Source organism: Condylura cristata, unplaced genomic scaffold (assembly GCF_000260355.1).
Source record: "Condylura cristata isolate star-nosed mole 26May11 unplaced genomic scaffold, ConCri1.0 scaffold00008, whole genome shotgun sequence".
NCBI lineage: Eukaryota > Metazoa > Chordata > Mammalia > Eulipotyphla > Talpidae > Condylura > Condylura cristata.
In genome coordinates this window covers 31,934,403-31,953,917 of record NW_004567109.1, presented here as the reverse complement: position 1 = coordinate 31,953,917, position 19,515 = coordinate 31,934,403, and the positions used below count along the sequence as shown (strand labels likewise).

Genomic DNA, 19,515 nt, shown 5'->3' with positions numbered 1-19,515 from the left:
ACGTTGATTATAGTTCTCACTTCTAAAATTGTGTAGTCCTGAAGGTAGGCCACACCCTGTTCCCCTTCTATTCTTTCAGTCCTCCACCCCCAACATACTTACGGACCAAATAGGGGAAAATGCACCCAGGGTCAAACACGCCCACCCCCAAGCACCCAGTGCCATCCCAGTAGCCTCTGTTTTTAAGAAGAATCTCAGCATGTTATCAACCTGGTAAACATAACCCCTAACCCAGAGGGCACATGCCCCCTGAAGTCTCTCTGGTCCATAGCCTTCACTCTATGAGCACTGTACCAGGCATGATACAATATTTTACTAGTGCAAACTCAACCCTCAGAACAAGCCCAGCGGGAGAAAGGGTTATTATCTCTATTTTATATATGAAGAAACTGAGGCATAAAGATTAAATCATATGTTCAAAGCCACCCAACTGGAAGATAGCAGTGACTCATTCCAGACCAGGCAGCCCTGCCTCAGGCCACATTCTGCTTCCCTTCATGGGCAGCTGAGGTGTTTGTGGGAATTGCAGGCTCATCCAGACGCTTGTCAGATGGGGTGGAAACCACCTCAGTGCGAGGGCCACCGAGCAGATTCCCCGTGCAAAGGACAGCTAACCCTGATTTTAAAGCAAACAGCTCTTCAAAGGTTTCTTGAAAAATCGCTTGCCCCCTCACCCTGCCTTGCCCCATGCCTTGCCCCCTCACCCTGCCTGTGCCCTGCCCTCCCTGCCCTCCTCACCAGCCTGTCTCTCTGCCCCATTCTGTTCCTGCCAGTCCAGACCCTCTGCTCTCTTGTAGCATTTTCCCAAGCCTTAGTTACCTTCACTGTGGCTCATCTTGGCCAATTTTAGAGCAGTAATCAGAAAGTCTCAACATTTTCACATCAGCTTGGACTCTCACAACCTCGTCCTGCACCTTAATCATGCATCTCCTGACTCAGCTGCACTAGAGCCCACAGTGGCAGGAGTGGGTCTCGCCCTCTGCCACCTCCTTGCCTTCGGCTGAGCCAAGGCCACAGCCACACATGTACTCTGGCCTCTCTGCCTCTGAAATCCAAATCCTCTGAGCATCACCACTGGGGGCTGCCCTCTCCCCTACTGGGTCAGGAGCCTGAGGGATGGGCACATTGGCCGTGAGATTTCTGTGTCCCGAGCACCTAGGCCAATGCCTGCCACGTAATGAAAATATACGATGTCTGTTGACTGGTACTGATCCATATGAGACAAAGGTAATTTAAAATAAAAGTTTTTTTTTTCTTCTTTTAGACCCAAGGAAAATATAAATTTGCGCTCACTGAATATGAATCGTACTCAGATTATGAACATAATGTAGCCATGAAAACAAATAGTAGTTTTAGTTTCAGCTTTGGTTTCCAAGTACAAGGAATATTTGAATTGGGCATTAGTCACAAAGATGCTAACAGCCAACATTTGGTTAGCAGAATCAAACGATTCTCTCATACCGTAAGTATTCTCATATCGTAAGTACAGTGTTGTTGCTTTTCTATTTCTATGTATTCATTTGAAATGTCCTGACCACAGACATGTCTGTATTTAACATTTCTTTTCATTTTCATCAACCAATTAATTTGTTGTCTTGAAATCTTTTCATAAAAAGTAACTTAGTCTTATGTTAACTTACCTTTTTCAAAGGTCAGGCAGCATGACCAATGATAATTATTTTCTATCACTTTCGACTAAACCTGTTCTCCCTAGATTTTCATTACACTTCATTTCTTGTAGCTTTGCCAGACTACATCTTCTCTGGAGACCTTTTAGCCCCCACAGCTATGACTTCTTTGGCCAAACATTCAGCTGAAATTCCAGTCACCCCAAACCTCTCTGACATCTTAGGCCATCTGGGGAGTAGACCACACACCTTCACGCCCGCTTCTCTCTTTTCTTCCTGCTCTTTATCCTTTCTGATTCTGTTATCCCTGCCTATCTTCTGTTTAACTTCTTGCCAGCTTTCCCTCTTACTCCAGAGCCTTCTTCTGCTCTTGTTCCCCTCTCCAAGGACAAACTTCAGCCTTACACCACTGCTTCTAACCTTTCTTTAACCTCTTGCCTATACTCCACATTCTTCTAAAAACTTTGCCTGGATGCCTTCCTGGTAACTCTCCTAAGAAAATTCTTTCTCCTCAGTTTCCTATTACGTGGTATTTTTTTCTTTTTAGTTTTCCAGCTAAAGATTGCAGCTTCACATCTGACTCTCTTTTCTCCATCTCCACATTTGTTAATCACCAAATTCCTTTTCACTGAATTCGTAATCTAATAATCTAACTCTGATTATCAGAAATGGCCCAGGCTTTTTCATCTCTTCTGCTGTTCTCCCAAAGAGTATCCTGTCTCCCAAATCATCCCTTCAAATGTACATACTGCCAGAAAAATGTACGATACTAATCTAATCACATCATCTGCTCCCTGATGCCCACAAGGTGACGATCCAAGGTCGTGGCTTAAGGAAGTAGAGTAATTAGACTGGGAAGTGATGGGATATGATACTAGGGAACAGATGACAGGCACAGATTTGAGAAACCTGGCTTCCAGAGTGAGGGAGCTGCATTTCATTCTCTAGTCTCTTGAGAATTTTCAACATGGGTCTAATGTGATAGAAAATTAATCTGAGGGGGACATGGAAGAAATCAAGACAGAATGTCTACAGCATTTCCTAGGAGAAACAAGAAATAGTGAGGGCTTGAGGTGGTCTCAGCTGCTGAAACATCAACCAGCGGAAAATGGGTAGTAATCGCTAAATCAGCTTTAATTGTCTTTGCTTATTTCTCATCTTCTGGGTTGTGAGCTCCTTGGGGGTTAAGATTGTATCTTTAGAGTCAGAATGGTGCATGCGAGGAGGTGGAGTGCTCAAAAATGACATATAGTGACTTAAAGGAAGTTTCCTTGTTGGGAGAGAATGCAAAGGATTTTCCATTCACTGACTTCCTCCCTTGTCTCTTCCTCCCATCTTTGCTTCTCACCACTCTGATTACATTCTGTGACTCTTACACTAGGGACTTGAGACCGAAACATAGATAGAGCATGATTCTTGCCTTCAAGCTCACAGAGTAGCAGGAGTGGTAAGTGTGCATGTAAATAACTTCCTCTTAATTTTTGTGTAGTTATAATACAGCATGGCATGTGCTATAAAGGAAATATAAGATGCAGTGCAATCTTGGAGAATGAAGTGTACGTCTAGGAAATTTAGAGATGGTATCAAGTCAGCAACAGCTAAGTGGGGACTTAAATATAAATTGGTAGTGAGGAATCAAATTGGACTTTTAGTTCCAAACTTAATGTAGTATATACTCATGTTCATTGTCAATGAGGCAACCCTGAAATTTATATAATGTTACAATGCAAGGTTACCACAATAAAAAACAGGTTGAAAATCTTCACAATTTTTTTAAAAAAATGTAAACATAATATAATTCAGTGTGTCTCAGGCCAAAGATGTACAAAGGGAGGGAAGCATATTCCACTAGGAAGGAACAGCACATGCAAAAATTCTCTCATGCTGAAAATGGCAGGCTTGAGTGAGAGGATTTGGTGTGCAGGCTGTCGTGTGCTGATGTCTGCCATGCAAGAGGGCATCTAGCCTTCCTAAAAAGTCATACCACCTCTCTCTTGAGTAGCTCTCCTTCAGACATCACAACATGAAGAAGTTGCCTTTGTGGGTACACAAGCCCCCAACCCATTGGAGCAGACCCATACGTCCCTGTTCCTAGCTGCCTGCCCGTTTCTGGTCCCTACTCCTCACAATCCCTATGTGCTACCGAAAGGAGGTAAGAGCAGGCTCTTCCCCACTGAGAGGGACATTGGAATATTTATGAGAATGGAAAGCATATGGAGGGGACCATCTTCTCTCAAGCATCCTAAAGGAATTAGAAGGGTGATCACCCCAGGCCAACAACATCAGATGACCTTTGTAAAGTTCATCTTCTCATTCCCGATTCTAACTTTAAAGGTTTGTTTTTCCCATGTTGGTATATCATTCAGCAAAACAAATTTCTGCACGCACGCTCTGACCTTGAAGTGGCACACTACAAGCTGAAGAACAGAGGCCTCATGCTCCATTACGAGTTTCTTCAGAGAATCAAGAAGCTGCCTCTGGAGTACAGTTACGGGGAGTACAGAGATCTCTTCCGTGATTTTGGCACCCACTACATCACGGAGGCTGTGCTCGGGGGCACTTATGAGTACACACTCGTTATGAACAAGGAAGCCATGGAAAAAACAGGTATACCGCATGGGGCCCTGGCATTCCCGAGGGGTATCCAGACGCTCTCCTGCTGGATATCCCTGCTAAGGGAACTGAGTATATGTGGGAGGAGTTTAATTAGTTACTGGAAGGAGTTTGTTGGGAGAGAAGTTTTACGTTATTCTTCTAGGCTTCGTTCTTCCTCCTCGCCGATACTTTCACTGTTATTTGCAGATTCCTCCTCCTTTTTAAAAATTGTTATGTTGCTTCTTCTGTGCCCAGGCCTCAGTCTGGGTAGTTCTCTTTCGTGCAGTTGCTTTCTTCAGACAAGTGTGTCAAATCTCATGACTTTAAATGCCTTCAGCCTGCAGATGATTCCCAATGTAGAGACCTGTCCCAGCTCTCTCCTGTGCACCCAAGAGTTTATGCTGAAAGGCTTCTTGATATCTCCATTTGAGTATCTGTAACAACCCTCATCCCTCATAAGCTCAGCATTGCCCAAGACTGAATTTTTGCTTTCTCCCTCAATATGTTCCTTCCATCATCTCATCAGCAACATTGCAGTGGTTCTACTACCCAACAAGTAGTTCAAGCCAGAAACCCAAGAGTCAAACTTCCCCTCTATTAGCAAATCCTATTAGGCCTACCCCCAAGGTACATATCCTCTATATCTTTGCTGTTACTACCTACTGCCACCTCAGGCTGGTGTTTCTCAAAATTTAATGTGAATGCAAATAATCTTCAGATCTTTTAAATGATAGATGCTGACTTAGTCTGTTTGAGGTGATATGTCAGATTCTGCATGTCTAACAAATTTTGATGCCAATGCTGCTGGGTCATCAATCACATTTTAATTAGCAGGACCCCAGATTATTACTACAGCCTTCAAACTAATATTCAACTCCCTTTCTTCCTCTGCTATCCCATCTTCATACAAATACTTCAGGCCTTTCCAACCATAATCAACTACAAGTCTAAGGTATGATTTCTGCTCCACAGGGGGCTTTTCTTGGCTCTTGTTAGGTTAGGTCACCTGCCCTCTGTATCTCAGATGACAGTAAGAGAGCCAAGGTTTTGCAAGTCCAGACTACTTGCAAGAGGACAGACACATGGTGTATAATGGAAACTTACGTCAATGTGATCTTGGTCTTGCAAGATCCTCCCTCTGTGCCACTGTTTTCAAAGGACTCTTCAGAGTCCCTTAAATTCCTTCCCATGCAAAGGATCTAGAGGCAAATATTTGGGGAAACAGGAATTGGACCCTGCTTTTACAGTTTCATAAGCATCCTTCCATCAAACCATGCCTACACCTGTTGTGATGCAACCTCTGTCATACTGACTTGACCATAAATTACTTTTCTTGTAACAATTTTGCAAGGATTACAAGAGATGTTGTCATGGAACTTGTGTTTGAGGATTAGTTTGGGGAAACTGATCTGTAGCAACATTGCTAGACAATCCGTCATCAAGGTGGCGCTCCTCTTATTACGCTGGTCTCAGAGTGCTACAGAAAGGTGATTACAAGTCACACCTCAGACTTAGTGAGTTCAGGAAAGGAGGGTGCTCAAGGAGAAATAGAGAAGTGGCCCCAGAATGAAGAAGCAAGGGAAATGGAAACAGTCCTTTCTCCTAGTCAGCTACTATACCAGACAATTTATATGTATACTCTTGATTGATTAATTAACAAATTGTTTCTCTTATATCAATGATTAGAGCAAGATGATCAGGGGAAGGTGGTCACATTGCAGTAGCTCTACTTACTGGACCACGCCCAGAAATTTGATAAGGTGTTACACTTCTGGAACAGGACTCTGAGCACCCCTCATTTTGGAGCACAGCAAAAATCCTCAAAAAATCTTTGAAGAGGCTGAAAGGGAAGGTGTTCTTCTTCTCTTAGGTGTCCTGGTATGAGTGCTGCCTGCATTTCTTTGACTGATCACCCACTAATTTATATATGAGTCTTAAGTGCTGCATGACAACTAGGAAGAGCTAGGCCTCTGGAATGAGTCACAAAAGACAGGGAAAATTACATTTTAGGTCAAGACACTCTTTCCTTGCTTTTTTCAGATTATTCTCTTCATGATGTCCAGATCTGTGCTAAACATGATTTTAATATCGGTGCTGCCTTTAAAAATATCTACGTCAAACTTGGTATATCAGTGGACACATGCAAGGGTATTCTGAATGAAATAAAAGGTGAGTAGTGGGGGGCCTCTGGCATCAATGCTTATGATCTTGCCCACTGTAGAAGATGCTCCCCACCCCCGACCTAGTCTTTCTATAAACTTAAGATTGGATATTCTAAAGTATTTTAATTAAAATAATGATTCATTCAATAAAAATTAATCTAGCTTTTACTATGTGCTGGGGATGAAAAAAATGAATGAGTGAATTCCCAACTTCATACTGTCCCTATAAAGTAGACAAATAATTACAGGAGCAGTGACAGGCAGGGACAAGCTCTCCCTCAGGCCAAGCATCAGAACATGCTTCCTAGGGGAGAGATCATATGAACTGCAACAATGTAAACAGACTCTGATGACTGGCCATTGATCTGGCTAGAGGTAGGATGCCAGGGTAGGGGCAGCAGAGGCAGGAGAAGTGTCTTGTCTGTACCTGAGATAATGATGATACAGAGACTAGAAAAACTGGTAGAGTCACAATCATGTAGCAGAGCTTCATGGGGAGAGACCAGCTGGAGGTGGGAATTAAAACCAGAGTGTAGCACCAATTATGTGGGAAGAGGAAACCTGGCTGTCGTACCAGGGTGTTGTAAGTCAACACAGCCAATGGAGTAGGAAAGGGGGCTGGCCAGTAGGACTTCACCCCATCTCTCTGCTTCCCCAGCAGTTCTATATCATCTGTTCTACCCACAAAGCCTATACCTGAGTTTCACAGCCAAAACAAAACCAAAAATGAACTGCTGGCCTAGAAAATTTCTTCCATATGTAACTGACACTTTGTTGAAGTTATTTGTTCTGTACAGGTAGAGCCGCATTGGAAGATGAATCATACATAGGGTAGCAGGCATAAAACACAGGTGCTCTTTAAAGAATACTTACAAAGTGACCCCCAATCTGGGTCACTAAATAAACACTGCCTAGTATCCCTATCCCAGAAATGTTTGCCAATCACAACTGTCTACTCTCTTTTGGACATAATGTTGTCTTGACTTTCAGGGATAAACATGCCTTTTCTTTCTTAATAGTTGTACCACCTGTTTGTATTGTTTAATATTGCTTTTTTGACCTTTATATGGATGGAATATAATATTTTCAGTCATTTTTTAAATATTCAACATCATGTTTTTATGACTATCCGTAATTAGTTCATTTCCATTCTGCAAAATATTTTGTTATAAGAATGTTATAAGAATTTTTCATTGTCATTCTACTGTTGATGGGTATTTGGATTATTTCCTCTTTCAAGCTACTTGGAACACTCTGAAGTAGTTATCTGGTGCACGTGTACAGGTGTTTCTCCAGGAAATATACCAAGAGAGGAGTTGTTGGCTGTAGAGAATGTACTTTTGCTAGACACGATAATGCCTAACTAGTCTCTAAAATGGCTGAACCAATTTACATCCTTATCAGTTTTCTATGAAACCCTCTTTTTAAATTTGTTTTTACTTTTTAATTTTTAAAGTATTATTATTGAAGGAATACAGCCTAAGTTTCAGGTGTTCTTTGTTGAGAATCAACAAAGTGTAGTGTGGATAACTACATTAAGGGCCCAGCCAAGACAGACTCCCTTTTTAGGATGCCTGGCATTGTAGACTCACAGCTAAGCAACCATTGTACAGCAGCTCTTTTGGCATTGAACAAATGACAAGTTAGAATGGAAATGACACATTGAATGTGATGGAGGGCTTTCTGGGAGGCTCCATGAGAAGTCAAGATAATAACCACTGCACAGTAGTCATTGTTTAGTTAGTATCTATTACATGCAAATTTATGAAATTCCTTATCTTTGTCATTCTACACAAAGGTATAATATAGCTTAGAGTGTATAATACCTAGTGTTTCTTACCTTCAAGGTAAAGATTATTAAGTACCTATTTTGTAGTAAAGATTACCTGAGTTATTACATTACAACATTTTGTTTAATGATTGACACCTAGGTGGTCAATAGTCTGTCTACCTACATACCAATGTATTTACCTGTTTATGATCTGCAAGTCTAGACCTATGGAAGTATGTATGTGCTGTCTCACTCCAATCTATTGACCTACAACTGCCCAGTCTATCCCTTTGCAGGCACATGTGTATCATGTATATATCCATCAATTTATTTGCCTATGTATGAGCTTCAATCTATGCTCTTATGTGTTTGTGTCTATTTATCTACTGATGTGCCTATGTTCGATCATCAATCCCTATGTAAACATGTATGTACCATCTATCAATCAATTACCTATGTCCTATAGACTCAGTAAGTAGCATTTATAAAGACTGAAGTCTTCCTTTCTCTGCTTCCAGTGTTTGTCATTTGCAACTAGGTGAGCTGTCATTTTGTTCCTCGCACCACAGTTGCTCACAGGCAGTTGCTTCTTGTCCACCCATATCTCTGGTGTGAGTTCAGTGACTATTATGGGAACCAGATGGTTGGGTTGCAGACAATTCCAAGGTTCAAAATTAGATTCCCCTAACCTTCCAGGTCTCCATACATATTCCAGACAGGAACAAGAGGAACACCATGGTAGAAGACTTGGTGGTCTTTGTTCGGGGCGGGGCAAGTGAGCACATCACCTCCCTGGCCTACAAAGAGCTGCCTACTGCAGAGCTGATGCAGGAGTGGGGCGATGCTGTGCAGTACAACCCAGCTATCGTCAAAATCAAGGTACACGCGGCTGCTCTACCCACCCTTTTCTCTGTTCCAGAAACAGTGGAGTATGCACACAGCTCTCAGAAAGACCCAGATCCTATTCTTGAGACACACATTTTAGTGGAAAATATGTCTGGGGTACAGAATACAAGACACTGCTGAGAACCCAACTGCCTCTCCCTTGGACCTCATAAGCTTCTAAAGGAAATGAATAACCAGTTTCTAATGTTAGCCTTCTCAAATTAATATTTTTATTTCATCAGAGAATCACTGATTCAGTTATTTGTGCATTTATTTGTGCATTTAAATTCTCGTTCACTCAACCAATAGTTGCTTAGTTCCCAAATGTGGTGGGAATTAAGGTAATGAAGGCAAACAGAGGAAAGTGCAAGGAGAAAAATACAGTCTGTGCTGAACGGTAAGATACACGCACGTGTAACTATGTTACAGGACAGGATAATACATCATGATAATCACTACCATCTTTGGAGCACTTACTATATTCATGAAACTCTGCCAGGGGCTTTCGGAATGTTATTTCATCTAATACTCACAAGTCTGCAAATTAAGTATGCTTATCTCCATTTTGTGGCTGATAAAAATCAAGGTCACAGAGGTTGTATTCATCGGTGGCTGCTCACGAGTCTCTTATTAGGTCTGAACCTTTGTCTTTGACCTCTTCCCTCCCCTCCAGACTTTCCTGTGAGCTTGGTGAATAAAACATAATGATCGCAACCACCTGTCACCCAAACAAGGGACAGTTTTGCAACCTTAAACTAAAAAGACATTTGCTAGTATAGGACTGTCATACATACCAGCCTTGGGTTCTCACCCAGGGGAACTTCTGCAAGGTGTCCAGGTCACGTTTTACACCATCGACCTCTCGCCATCCTCTGTACACTCATTGATGGTCAAGCATCCACCCCCCCCTGGATGTTTACCCTGCACCAAGAAGGGGAGTTGAGAGGCTGGCTCTCTGATAGGAGATACTGCAATTCCTAGTCTTGGCTATTCACTTATTTATATGTCAAATGCATAGTTTCTACAGACAAGAGGCTGCCATTCAAATCCTCTCCCCTGCCACTTACTCAGGAAAGACACTTAACGTGCCATTGCTGGCAAGCATCAAGAAGGATAAAATCAGCCATGGTTGGCAGGCAAGTCCAGAGAAATCTGGGTTTGGCTGATAGTATGGTGACATTGGTTGGTATCACAGATGGACATGGGAGTGAATAGAGCAGAGGGGGAAATAGATATCTTATCTTTACTTTTTTATTTATGTCTTATCCAAAACTTAGAATTAATGGATTGCTCTGATTACTTACTTAAATAGGTTGGATATGCCAGTCTGGCATTGGGAATGTCAGGTACCAGATTTGGAATGTGCTGTGTGTGTGTGAGAGAGAGAGAGAGAGAGTGTGAGTGTCTGAGAGAGAGACAGAGAGGAGACAGTGCATCCATCCATCCATGTTAGCATCTGAAGCACCTCAAACAGACCTGCAAACAACCTCAGAGGTGTAGCACTTTCCGAAGGTGCCAGGGCTGCCCAGCACAAATGAATACAGTGTAAATCACACCCACTACTGCAATAGTGTCATGAAGGGCTGTGTGAGCTGAACGGGAGAAGGGATGTTTTTAGGAGATGGGGGAGTGGAATTGTTGAAGACTTTACAGACTTCCTCTGCACTTGCATAATCTGATTTGGAAACATACACTCTGGGTGTCCCACGCTTCCATGCAATCTTTCTGGCATGAGAAAGCTACAGATGGCTTCATGTTATCTCAGAATAATTCTTTTCTGCAGAGTCACTTACCCAGTAGCTGGAGTGGTGATTGCTTTCCAGGACAAGCGTCCACGAGATAGCAATTCCTAGACATAAGAGAGTTGGCCATGGCTTATGTACAGAAACGAGTCTTGAAAAATCAAGATCTGAGACATGATTCCTGCAGGAGCTGAGTGAGCAGGAAAGGAGACAGCAGAAGGGCCTACCAATGCGGTTGGTAATAAACTTTAAAGGTTCAAAGAAGAGGTAAAAGAAAGCAATGGGCGTTGGGAGCATTTTGATCTCAAAAGGTTGAAATGCTATTAAAAATGCAGAAGACAAATAGACCTCTAAAGTGGAAAAAGGGATGTAAATTTCAGAAAGCACTTTGTGATTATAAAATGCAGGAAGATGAAGAATTTATGAAACAAAAAATAGAAACTGAGATGTTTAGACACCCCAATGAAAAGGGAAGTGGCTGTCTATAGGAAACCAAAAGCACAATAACAGAATTAAAACCTACATTGGAAACTATAAAGAACAGAATTGACACTGCAGAAAATTGAGTCAGTGATGTGGAAGGTGCTATAAAAATGTTCTCCTAATGTGCAAGCAAAAGACAAAGAGATTAAAACACTGACGTGAAAGAAATATGATGGACAGAGAGAAAAGAAGTGGAAATGTAAAACTTAGAGGCTTCTTCCTGAGAGGGACAAGATGAAATGTGAAGATGCATTAATCAAGCACATAATCAGGGAAGTGCCGCTGAGTGGAGAATGTAAAATGAACAGCTCATTGAAAAGTAAGCAGAAGGTCTGCAAACTAAACAGCAATGAAACATCTCCCAGTGAAATATTTTACTTGCAGGAACTATTGTCTCTAAAAAAATCAGAAGTCAAACTGGTCTTTGAACTCTCTGCAACACTAAATGCCTGAAGATAATGGAGTAACAATTACAAGGTCATGAAGGTGAAAACTCAGTGAAATGGTCATTAGTGGTTGAAAAGTCCCAAAGACATTTTCCAATATTAAAGGAATCCAAGGTTCCCAAAGTGAGTAGATGAAAATGCAGACTATCCAGTTTCACTTGAATGTCAGACAAATAAGGAATTGTTTCTAGTATCTGCATCTCCCAAATAGTTCATGGGAAAAATTTATGCTAAAAAAAAAAGTATGTGTTGTTTACCAGAACTTCAAATTTACCTAGGTACCCTATATTTAACTGCAACTCTAGACAGAGTCTCTCCCCCATGTACATCTCTGTACAGTAGCAGTCAGACCAGCAAGGGCTGAAAAGGCATTGCCCCGGGCAGAGAACTGGCACTGCCAGCTTCCTAAAGTGGAATAATGGCATGATAGTGAAATAGCAAGTTGGTGCTCACTTAGAGGGAGGCGAACCGAGCTCTTGCACTGCAGTGAGCCAACCCCCCCAACCCGCAGTAATTTCACATAACAAAAGTTTATTTCTCAATCAGACTATGCTGCTAAGAGCTTTGGCAGCTGTCAGCCAGAAGTCCAGGCAGGCTCTCCCTGGTGGTGTAACAGGTTAGGACACAGCACTGCAAGCTATCCGCAGCCGCTGCAGTGGCTGCAGTGTCAGTTGGACCGCCCACCTGGGACCCACAATAGAGCAGGTCGCTCCTGTCTTGCCTGCTGCTCCCCTCAGCAGTGTATTTCAGTCCTTCTGCCTGTTCCACACCTCTGTCTCTGGTGAACTCACCTGTCTCTGGTGAAGCCTCTCACCACCCTTGCACCTCTGGCCTGTACCCTAGTTCTGTGTGCATAAATAAATAAATCTTTATTAAAAAAAAAAAAGAAGAAGTCCAGACAGTGGAGGCTTTATCATCTCATGTGCTCCTCAGCATTGTGGGGATGGGACAGGTCAACTAACTCTGCTGTGAAGGCTTTGACCTGGGAGGGATACTCTATCTGCTTAAAGCAAGTGAGTCTGCAGACTTACCTTTAAGGAACAGAGAACTCTGCCCTGCAGAGTGCCCAGAATGAAAGGAAGACAAAATATTGGCTAAGTGGTGATAACAGCCATAACACCTTTCTAAAGCAACTTAATGTACCCAGTGATTCTCTAAAAGCAAATTACTCTGACCAAGAACAGATTTAAAATCCGTACAGATGTTGTGGTAGCACTGCTTGGTAAGATAATGTCAGATTCAGACAGCTGGATCTCTCTACCAACCCTCATTTCTGAATTTCAAATAAGGAAACCATGAATATAATTAAATGGCAGATAACACAGAAAAAAATAATTTTGTCACAAATGAAATCCTTAATGTGTGAGGAATGAAACAATTTATAAGAAAGACACATCTCAAAGGAAATAGACAACTCTCAGAAGAACTCAGATGACTAATAAATATGCAAAATTTTGACTTCACTAGGAATAAAAAAAGAAAATTAAAGCAACAACACAATGTTATCTTTTACCTATCAAATTGACAATGATTAAAAACCCACAATATCAATGTCTTTGAGAGATGAGATGGGCATTTTTACAAAAGGAGGTGGCAATATAAATTGGTATACCACTCTTTTAGGGTAAGAATTTAACTGTGTCTATCCAAAACATTAAAAATGTTCATAGCTTTTGATCCCATAACCCCAAATGCAAGAATTGACTTTAAAAGCTGGTAAAGATGTATGTGTAAAGACATGCCTTGTTTCATGTTATTTGTAGCAACAAAGGGGAATAGAAAAAAGGAAACCACTGAAGGGCTCAGTGACAGGGGAAATTGATACATTATGCCTCATCTGTACACCCGGATGCTGTGCAGTCATAAAAACCATCTTATCAAAGGATATTGAATCGCATGGGAAAATGCTCAAGGTATGATGTTAAGTGGCAAAAGTACAGTGTAAAACTGTATATACCAGCAATTTCGTGTAAATATCTGTCCAGCTACCTCTTCAAAAATACACTGAAAGGAAAAAGAGCACAATAGGAACCGTTCAAATTCTTTCCCACCTCATACTGAAGCTCTGACTGGGCGACAGACTGAACTTCTCCTTGCCTCAGCTTTTCCTCTGTAAATGGGAATACAGAGGACCGGAAGATGGTAATGAAGACGATGTTAGCTACCAGCGCCTACTAGCTATGACCAGAATTATTTGTTGCCACTAAGAAAGGTGGCACCAGGGCTCGCTAGAGCGAGTGGTGTGGAGTTCGGTAGATCATACCCACCACTTCTTAGCAGCTCTCGAGGTCATTTTCACAAGGGCAGGTGTGCGAAGGACCCAGTGATTCATGTGAGTCACTAGAACTATGCATTTGTGGGGATAGATGGGAGAGGAAATGGAAAAGGAGAGAATGGGAAGAGTAAAGAAAAGGGAAAAGAGAGCGGGGAGAGGACTATCGGAAAAGAGAGCAGCAAACCCCCAAATGGGCAAAGGTTCTGCAGTAACCTAGGAGAAAAAGGCAGACAAGGAGCCCTGAGTTGCCACTCAGTTCCCAGGCAAAGCAGGGTGCTGGGGTAGAGGCTGGACATGTGGATGAACAGCCACTTTTTGTAATAACGATCTGATCATGAACGACTAGGGAAAAACAGGCTCTGGGTTAGAATCCTACCAATGCTACTTCATGAGGTCTCCCTGGAGACTAGGGCTCATAATTGGTACCTCGTGAGCATGACACAGGATCCTATTTGTAAAATGCCAGCCCAATTCCTGGCACACATGGGAGGCTTACTCCAGTTCTGCCTCTCTCTCCCCTGGAGCAAATCTCAGTGTTGGTAGGAAACTGCCTAGAGTTTAGTGTAGCCTTTCAACGTGCTCTGGTGAGGAAAGCAGGTTATTGGGGGAGCACACCTTTAGTGTATGTACAGCATACCCCTTTCTCCAGCCCCCACGCAGGGCCAGCAGGTCTGCAAACAGCCTCTGGATCAATTCATTGACCACAGAATGGTGAGACAATGGGGCCACAAGGGGCCTTGCTTTGCCCACTGGAGTGAAGGTCAGCATCAGATGCATTAAGAAATGGAAGCAATTTTCTTCCCACCAGAGGCTTCTATTAGGCATGATTGCCTGCATTTAGACAGACCCTAAACTCGCCAGGGCCGGATTAGGGCAGGATCAAAAACAAACTCTGGAGAGGAACCTGGCCCTGGAGCTGAAACAAGAGCCAGGAGATGGGGATCACTCCTAACTATCTCTCTGGACTTTGCCTCTGGAGCTTCCTCACCTACCAACGCCACCTCCATCTGTGGCTGCTTCTTCTCCAATGCCCCCACTCCTACTGAGCAATAAGCCTCACTCTTCCTGCTTCTCCTGCTATCGGCACCCGCTGCCCCATGCCTGATGCTCTGGTGCTGCTGAGGCCCTCCATCCGGGTTCTCAGCAAGCCTGGGCTGGACCCCAGGGACACAGAACTGGGCAGTAGATGTGGAATCGGGCACCAGGCGCTTACACTCTAATTATAGGAGGAAAGAAATGAGAACTCAACATGCAAAAGATGTAATAGCCATAAAGGAGCAAAGAGAAGCTGTGCGGAATGAGTCACACAGCCAGCGTTGAGCATCCTGTGGTGGGACAGGGTAGTGGCCCTTGCATGACCTGAGTGATTTTGATAGATTTGATGTAGGGCAACACTCCAACAAGGTCTATATGCAAAGAGCTGCTTGAAAGCCACCTCCTTTCCTCGACCTGAGATTCGCTGCCTGCCTGCTTGTCACCACCCTTTGAATTTCCACTGTTAACCTATAACCACTGAATCGTGAGTATCTATTAGTATGTTGGTGCCTAGCCCTAGATTCTGAGTTTCTAGAGGGTGGGGGTTTTATCTTACTCATTACTTAAATACATATAACCTGGCACTTAGCAGGTATTCAGCCAGTGTTTGTTGAGCTGGACTTAAATAAGTTTACTTGTGGATATTGTGGGGGGCAGGACAGAGAAATGTGGCACCCATCCAGTTGCGGGTGGATCCTCTTGTGGTCTCTGTATATCAGCCCCTGCCCATTCCATGTGAGCCTTGTTTCACGCTTCTGTTTGATGACTGTTTCCTGCTGAAGTAAGTGTCTTTGCTTCCTTCCCAGGCAGAGCCCTTATATGAACTGGTGACAGCCACAGACGTTGCCTACTCGAGCACCGTGAGGCAAAACATGAAGCAGGCCCTGGAGGAGTTCCAGAAGGAAGTCAGCTCCTGCCATTGTGCTCCCTGCCAAGGGAATGGAGTCCCTGTCCTGAAAGGTATGGTGTCTGTTGACACCTGAAGGGGCTGGTTGTAGGGTCAGAATTTATGTCAGATCCTGTAGGGTATATGAGTTAAAAGGCAGCCTTTTTATACCCTCCTGCCATTAGTATCTATGACCAACACCTGTGGTCTTGCATGCATCCTAGCAGACACCTGGGCTCAGAGAACACGGGGCCTGCATACAATGAAAATAGGGAAACCTGTGCCAAAGTAGCAGCCAATCCAGACTCAACTGAGAGTCACATTGACATAAACCAAGTGTTCGTGTAAGTGATCGCGGATTGCCTCCCAAGAAATCGGCTGTAGGTAACTAGCACATTCCACACTGCCTGTCAGGACACTTGGGTTCCAGCCCCAAGGACAGGTTAGGTAGCAGCAGTATTAAACTGAAGACCAGGGCAGGTGAGACTGGTGTGCAGCAAGGAATGGGGATGGACTTGGAATCTCTCCTGATCAAAAGGAACCCTGCGCTGAGTAGGGGAAATCTGTGCATGTCCTGACGGATACAGGTGATAAGAGTAGGGTGTAGTGGTAAGGATGGGGACTTGATTGCCATCTTCAGGAGTCACGTCAGCATCATAACGGTGCCTGGAACAAATGTGTCAGAGGCTAAGGACTAGGATTTTATGCTTCTATTGTGAGAAGCCACAAAAGTCTGAGGAATAGTCCTGGTTGGCAGCCAAAACAGGATTTCAGGAGCAACTGGTTACAGAATATTCCAGCCCAGTGAACCATCTGGAGTTGGGCAGAACCCACGCTGATGGAGGAATCTCAGCAGAGGGATGCAAGAGAAGACCTGTTTCAGAGAGAAAGGGTCCAACTGCCCAGCTCGATGGAGGACTCTGTGCCTAGCTTCTTGGAGATGGTATAAATTAGCAAAGCTGACTAAATGAAAAGCTGAGGCTGGAAGCTCTTCCATCAGGTGCAGGATGCCCAAATGAGGATCAGCCCCCTCAGGGAGTGCAAGCTGCTCACCAGGTCAAGATTTTGATCTACAGTTGCTGAAATTTCCCTTCCCTTGTGTCATTTGGATCCTATCTGGGGCTATACAACAGAGGAGATGGAGAATGGAAAGCCAGAGCTGGGGATGCTTACAGGACCTGACGGTAAAAGATAATTCTGTACTTCAGATGAACAGAATGCCAGGATGATATGCTACAGTTTAGCATAGGGAAAGACTCTTAAAGTGTCAACACTGGCTAAAGGTAGGGTGAAATCCTAAAAGTAGTGTGTAGCAATTACTGTTGGTAAAATTGAGCATCAGTGGTTACTCGTCTCAGTGACCATTTATACAGTTTCTGGCCCTAAAAACTTATAAGGCTAAGTCAAATGTCAGCTAATGAGTGATTTGCCACAACTCCATGTCATTACCATAAAGGCCATAAACACCCTCTTGGGTGTGTATAAGACCCTCAATAAAGGAGTGGGCATTCTAGACCGAACCTTCTTAAACCATTCAACTAAATGCCCTCTTTTCACTTAAATGGAATTGCAGTGATGTGGAGAGTTGGTCTCTGGGAGTTCTTCACTTCACGAGGTATGATTTACTTTCTGCATTGTCTTCTTAGAATCTCGCTGTGAGTGCATCTGTCCTGCTGGATTCCAAGGCTCAGCCTGTGAGGTCACACATCGGAAAGGTGAGGAGGCTTTGATAAGTGGTTGGAAAAGAGAGTTCCAGGGGAAGTCCAGAGAATAATTTTTAAAAGCATGGTGGGGCTAGAAGAGCTGTACACTGTGAAACCCAAGATCCACCTGACTTTATATGTTGCTGTTTTCACACATGACAGTGTTTCAGGACTACTGTGCATGACATTTGCAAGTCAACTGTTTGGATCATTCTGTATATTTATATTTTTTATATCATGAGCTCCTTATTAGCCCTCAAAGTCCAGGCAGAGCCCCTTCTTCTATAAAAATTATTCTAATATTTCAAACTTTGGACATATATCTATTATAGCTTGTAGCACATTATATTTGTGTGTGTATGTGTGTGTGTGTGTGTGTGTTTCCCCTGCATTTTTGAGTAGGGGAAGGCCCTTAGTTGTTTGAGTAGGGGAAGGCCCTAATGATGGCATGAGTTAACAGCTCAGCTGGACACATGGTACAGCAGGTTAGACCTATTTGATTATATGCCATTCTCATCAACAACCAGAACTCCTCCAGGGAAAGGCAAATTCTATGAAATGGAACGCATAGTGTTTATTATTACCTCATGTAAATCACAATACTCACAGTAGATAACATAGCCCCTGTTTTATATATTGAAAAGAAGTCTCTAAGCTGAAAATAATGTTTTCATTTAACATTGACTGCCAGCTTAGGTGTGGGGTTTAGAAGTGGGCAAATCAAACAGTCCCTGATATCAGAGAGACTGGATTTTTTGGATAGGAAGATGGACTTCATTTCAACTATCATATTAATACATTCAAAGTTGGAGTTGTGGCTACAATATCACAGCTAATTTAAAATATGGCACATGCAGTAGGAGTTAGAGACCAGGGAATGTTTTCCTGTAAAAATGATACTTAAAATGATATTTAAATGGTGAAAGGATTGAACAGATGAATAGAGGGAAGAGCCAGGGGAACAACATGTCTCCTGTGGTAGAGGAGACATGGCAAGTACAGTGACCTGAAAAATGACAATTTGCTGGAGGGGGACGATCTGAGATTCAGACTCCCAAAGACTTTTGGCTTATACACCCATCCCATTCATAGGGCACCAGATACAGTAAGGGCTAATTAATGTTTATTGACTTTCTTTCTCATAGACGTCCCCATTGATGGGCAGTGGACTTGCTGGTCAAACTGGTCTCCGTGTTCTGGAGGACATAAGATGAGACAAAGACAATGCAACAATCCACCTCCTCAAAATGGGGGCAGTCCCTGCTTGGGTCCTGATTCAGAAACACTGAACTGTTGAGAAGAGGGGGCTTTCCTAACAGTTGGTACCACTGTGGGCTGCACACAGAACTCTGAACCTTTAGGCTCTCAGGCCAGTTCACCCCCACACCATCACCACCCGGGGCTAGCCAAGAGTGGAGGACCATGCTATCTGGGGTTTAAAATAAAGATGTCATTTGTAAAATGCTCATTGATTTGACCAGATAGTGAGTTGAACAAAAATTGTAGTTTCCTTAAGGGCTTAAGCATCTTGGTAATCCTCACTTCGCTCATCTCTACAAATTTACTTGACTTCCACTTACTACCAGCCAGGAACCATGTTGAGAGTAGTTCATCCTGAAGTCCCACTAGTTAGCAGTGAATTACGTGTTGTACATGTTGTAGGTGTCCAATAATGAATCAATGAATAGATATTATTTTTTTCTTGAGGATTTCACTATCTCATTCAATGATGATGGCAGCTAATATTCACTGAATGGTTACCATGTGCCAGCTTTGGGGTTCAATGAACTAATTCATTCCATCCTCATGACAACCTTATAAGGTGAATGCTATATGAGCCCTCTTAAACAGCTGGGAAAACTTAGGCTTGGAACACTTACGTGACTTTTCTAAGGTTCCAGTGA

The 19,515-nt window shown here is 43.0% G+C and overlaps 1 protein-coding gene across 1 annotated transcript in view; it reads left to right on the top strand.

Annotated features, from left to right (window-relative positions):
• The window catches only part of C8B (complement component 8, beta polypeptide), a 34,166-nt gene extending 15,217 nt beyond the window's left edge, over positions 1-18,949 (top strand). Inside the window, exons 6-12 of the mRNA XM_004679046.2 lie at positions 1,265-1,462; positions 3,995-4,235; positions 6,264-6,392; positions 8,872-9,035; positions 15,829-15,982; positions 17,555-17,623; positions 18,757-18,949. Coding sequence (XP_004679103.1) covers positions 1,265-1,462; positions 3,995-4,235; positions 6,264-6,392; positions 8,872-9,035; positions 15,829-15,982; positions 17,555-17,623; positions 18,757-18,908 — 1,107 coding nt within the window. The 3' untranslated portion in view covers positions 18,909-18,949. The remainder of the gene's footprint in view (positions 1-1,264; positions 1,463-3,994; positions 4,236-6,263; positions 6,393-8,871; positions 9,036-15,828; positions 15,983-17,554; positions 17,624-18,756) is intronic.
• The last annotated feature ends 566 nt before the right edge of the window (positions 18,950-19,515 follow it).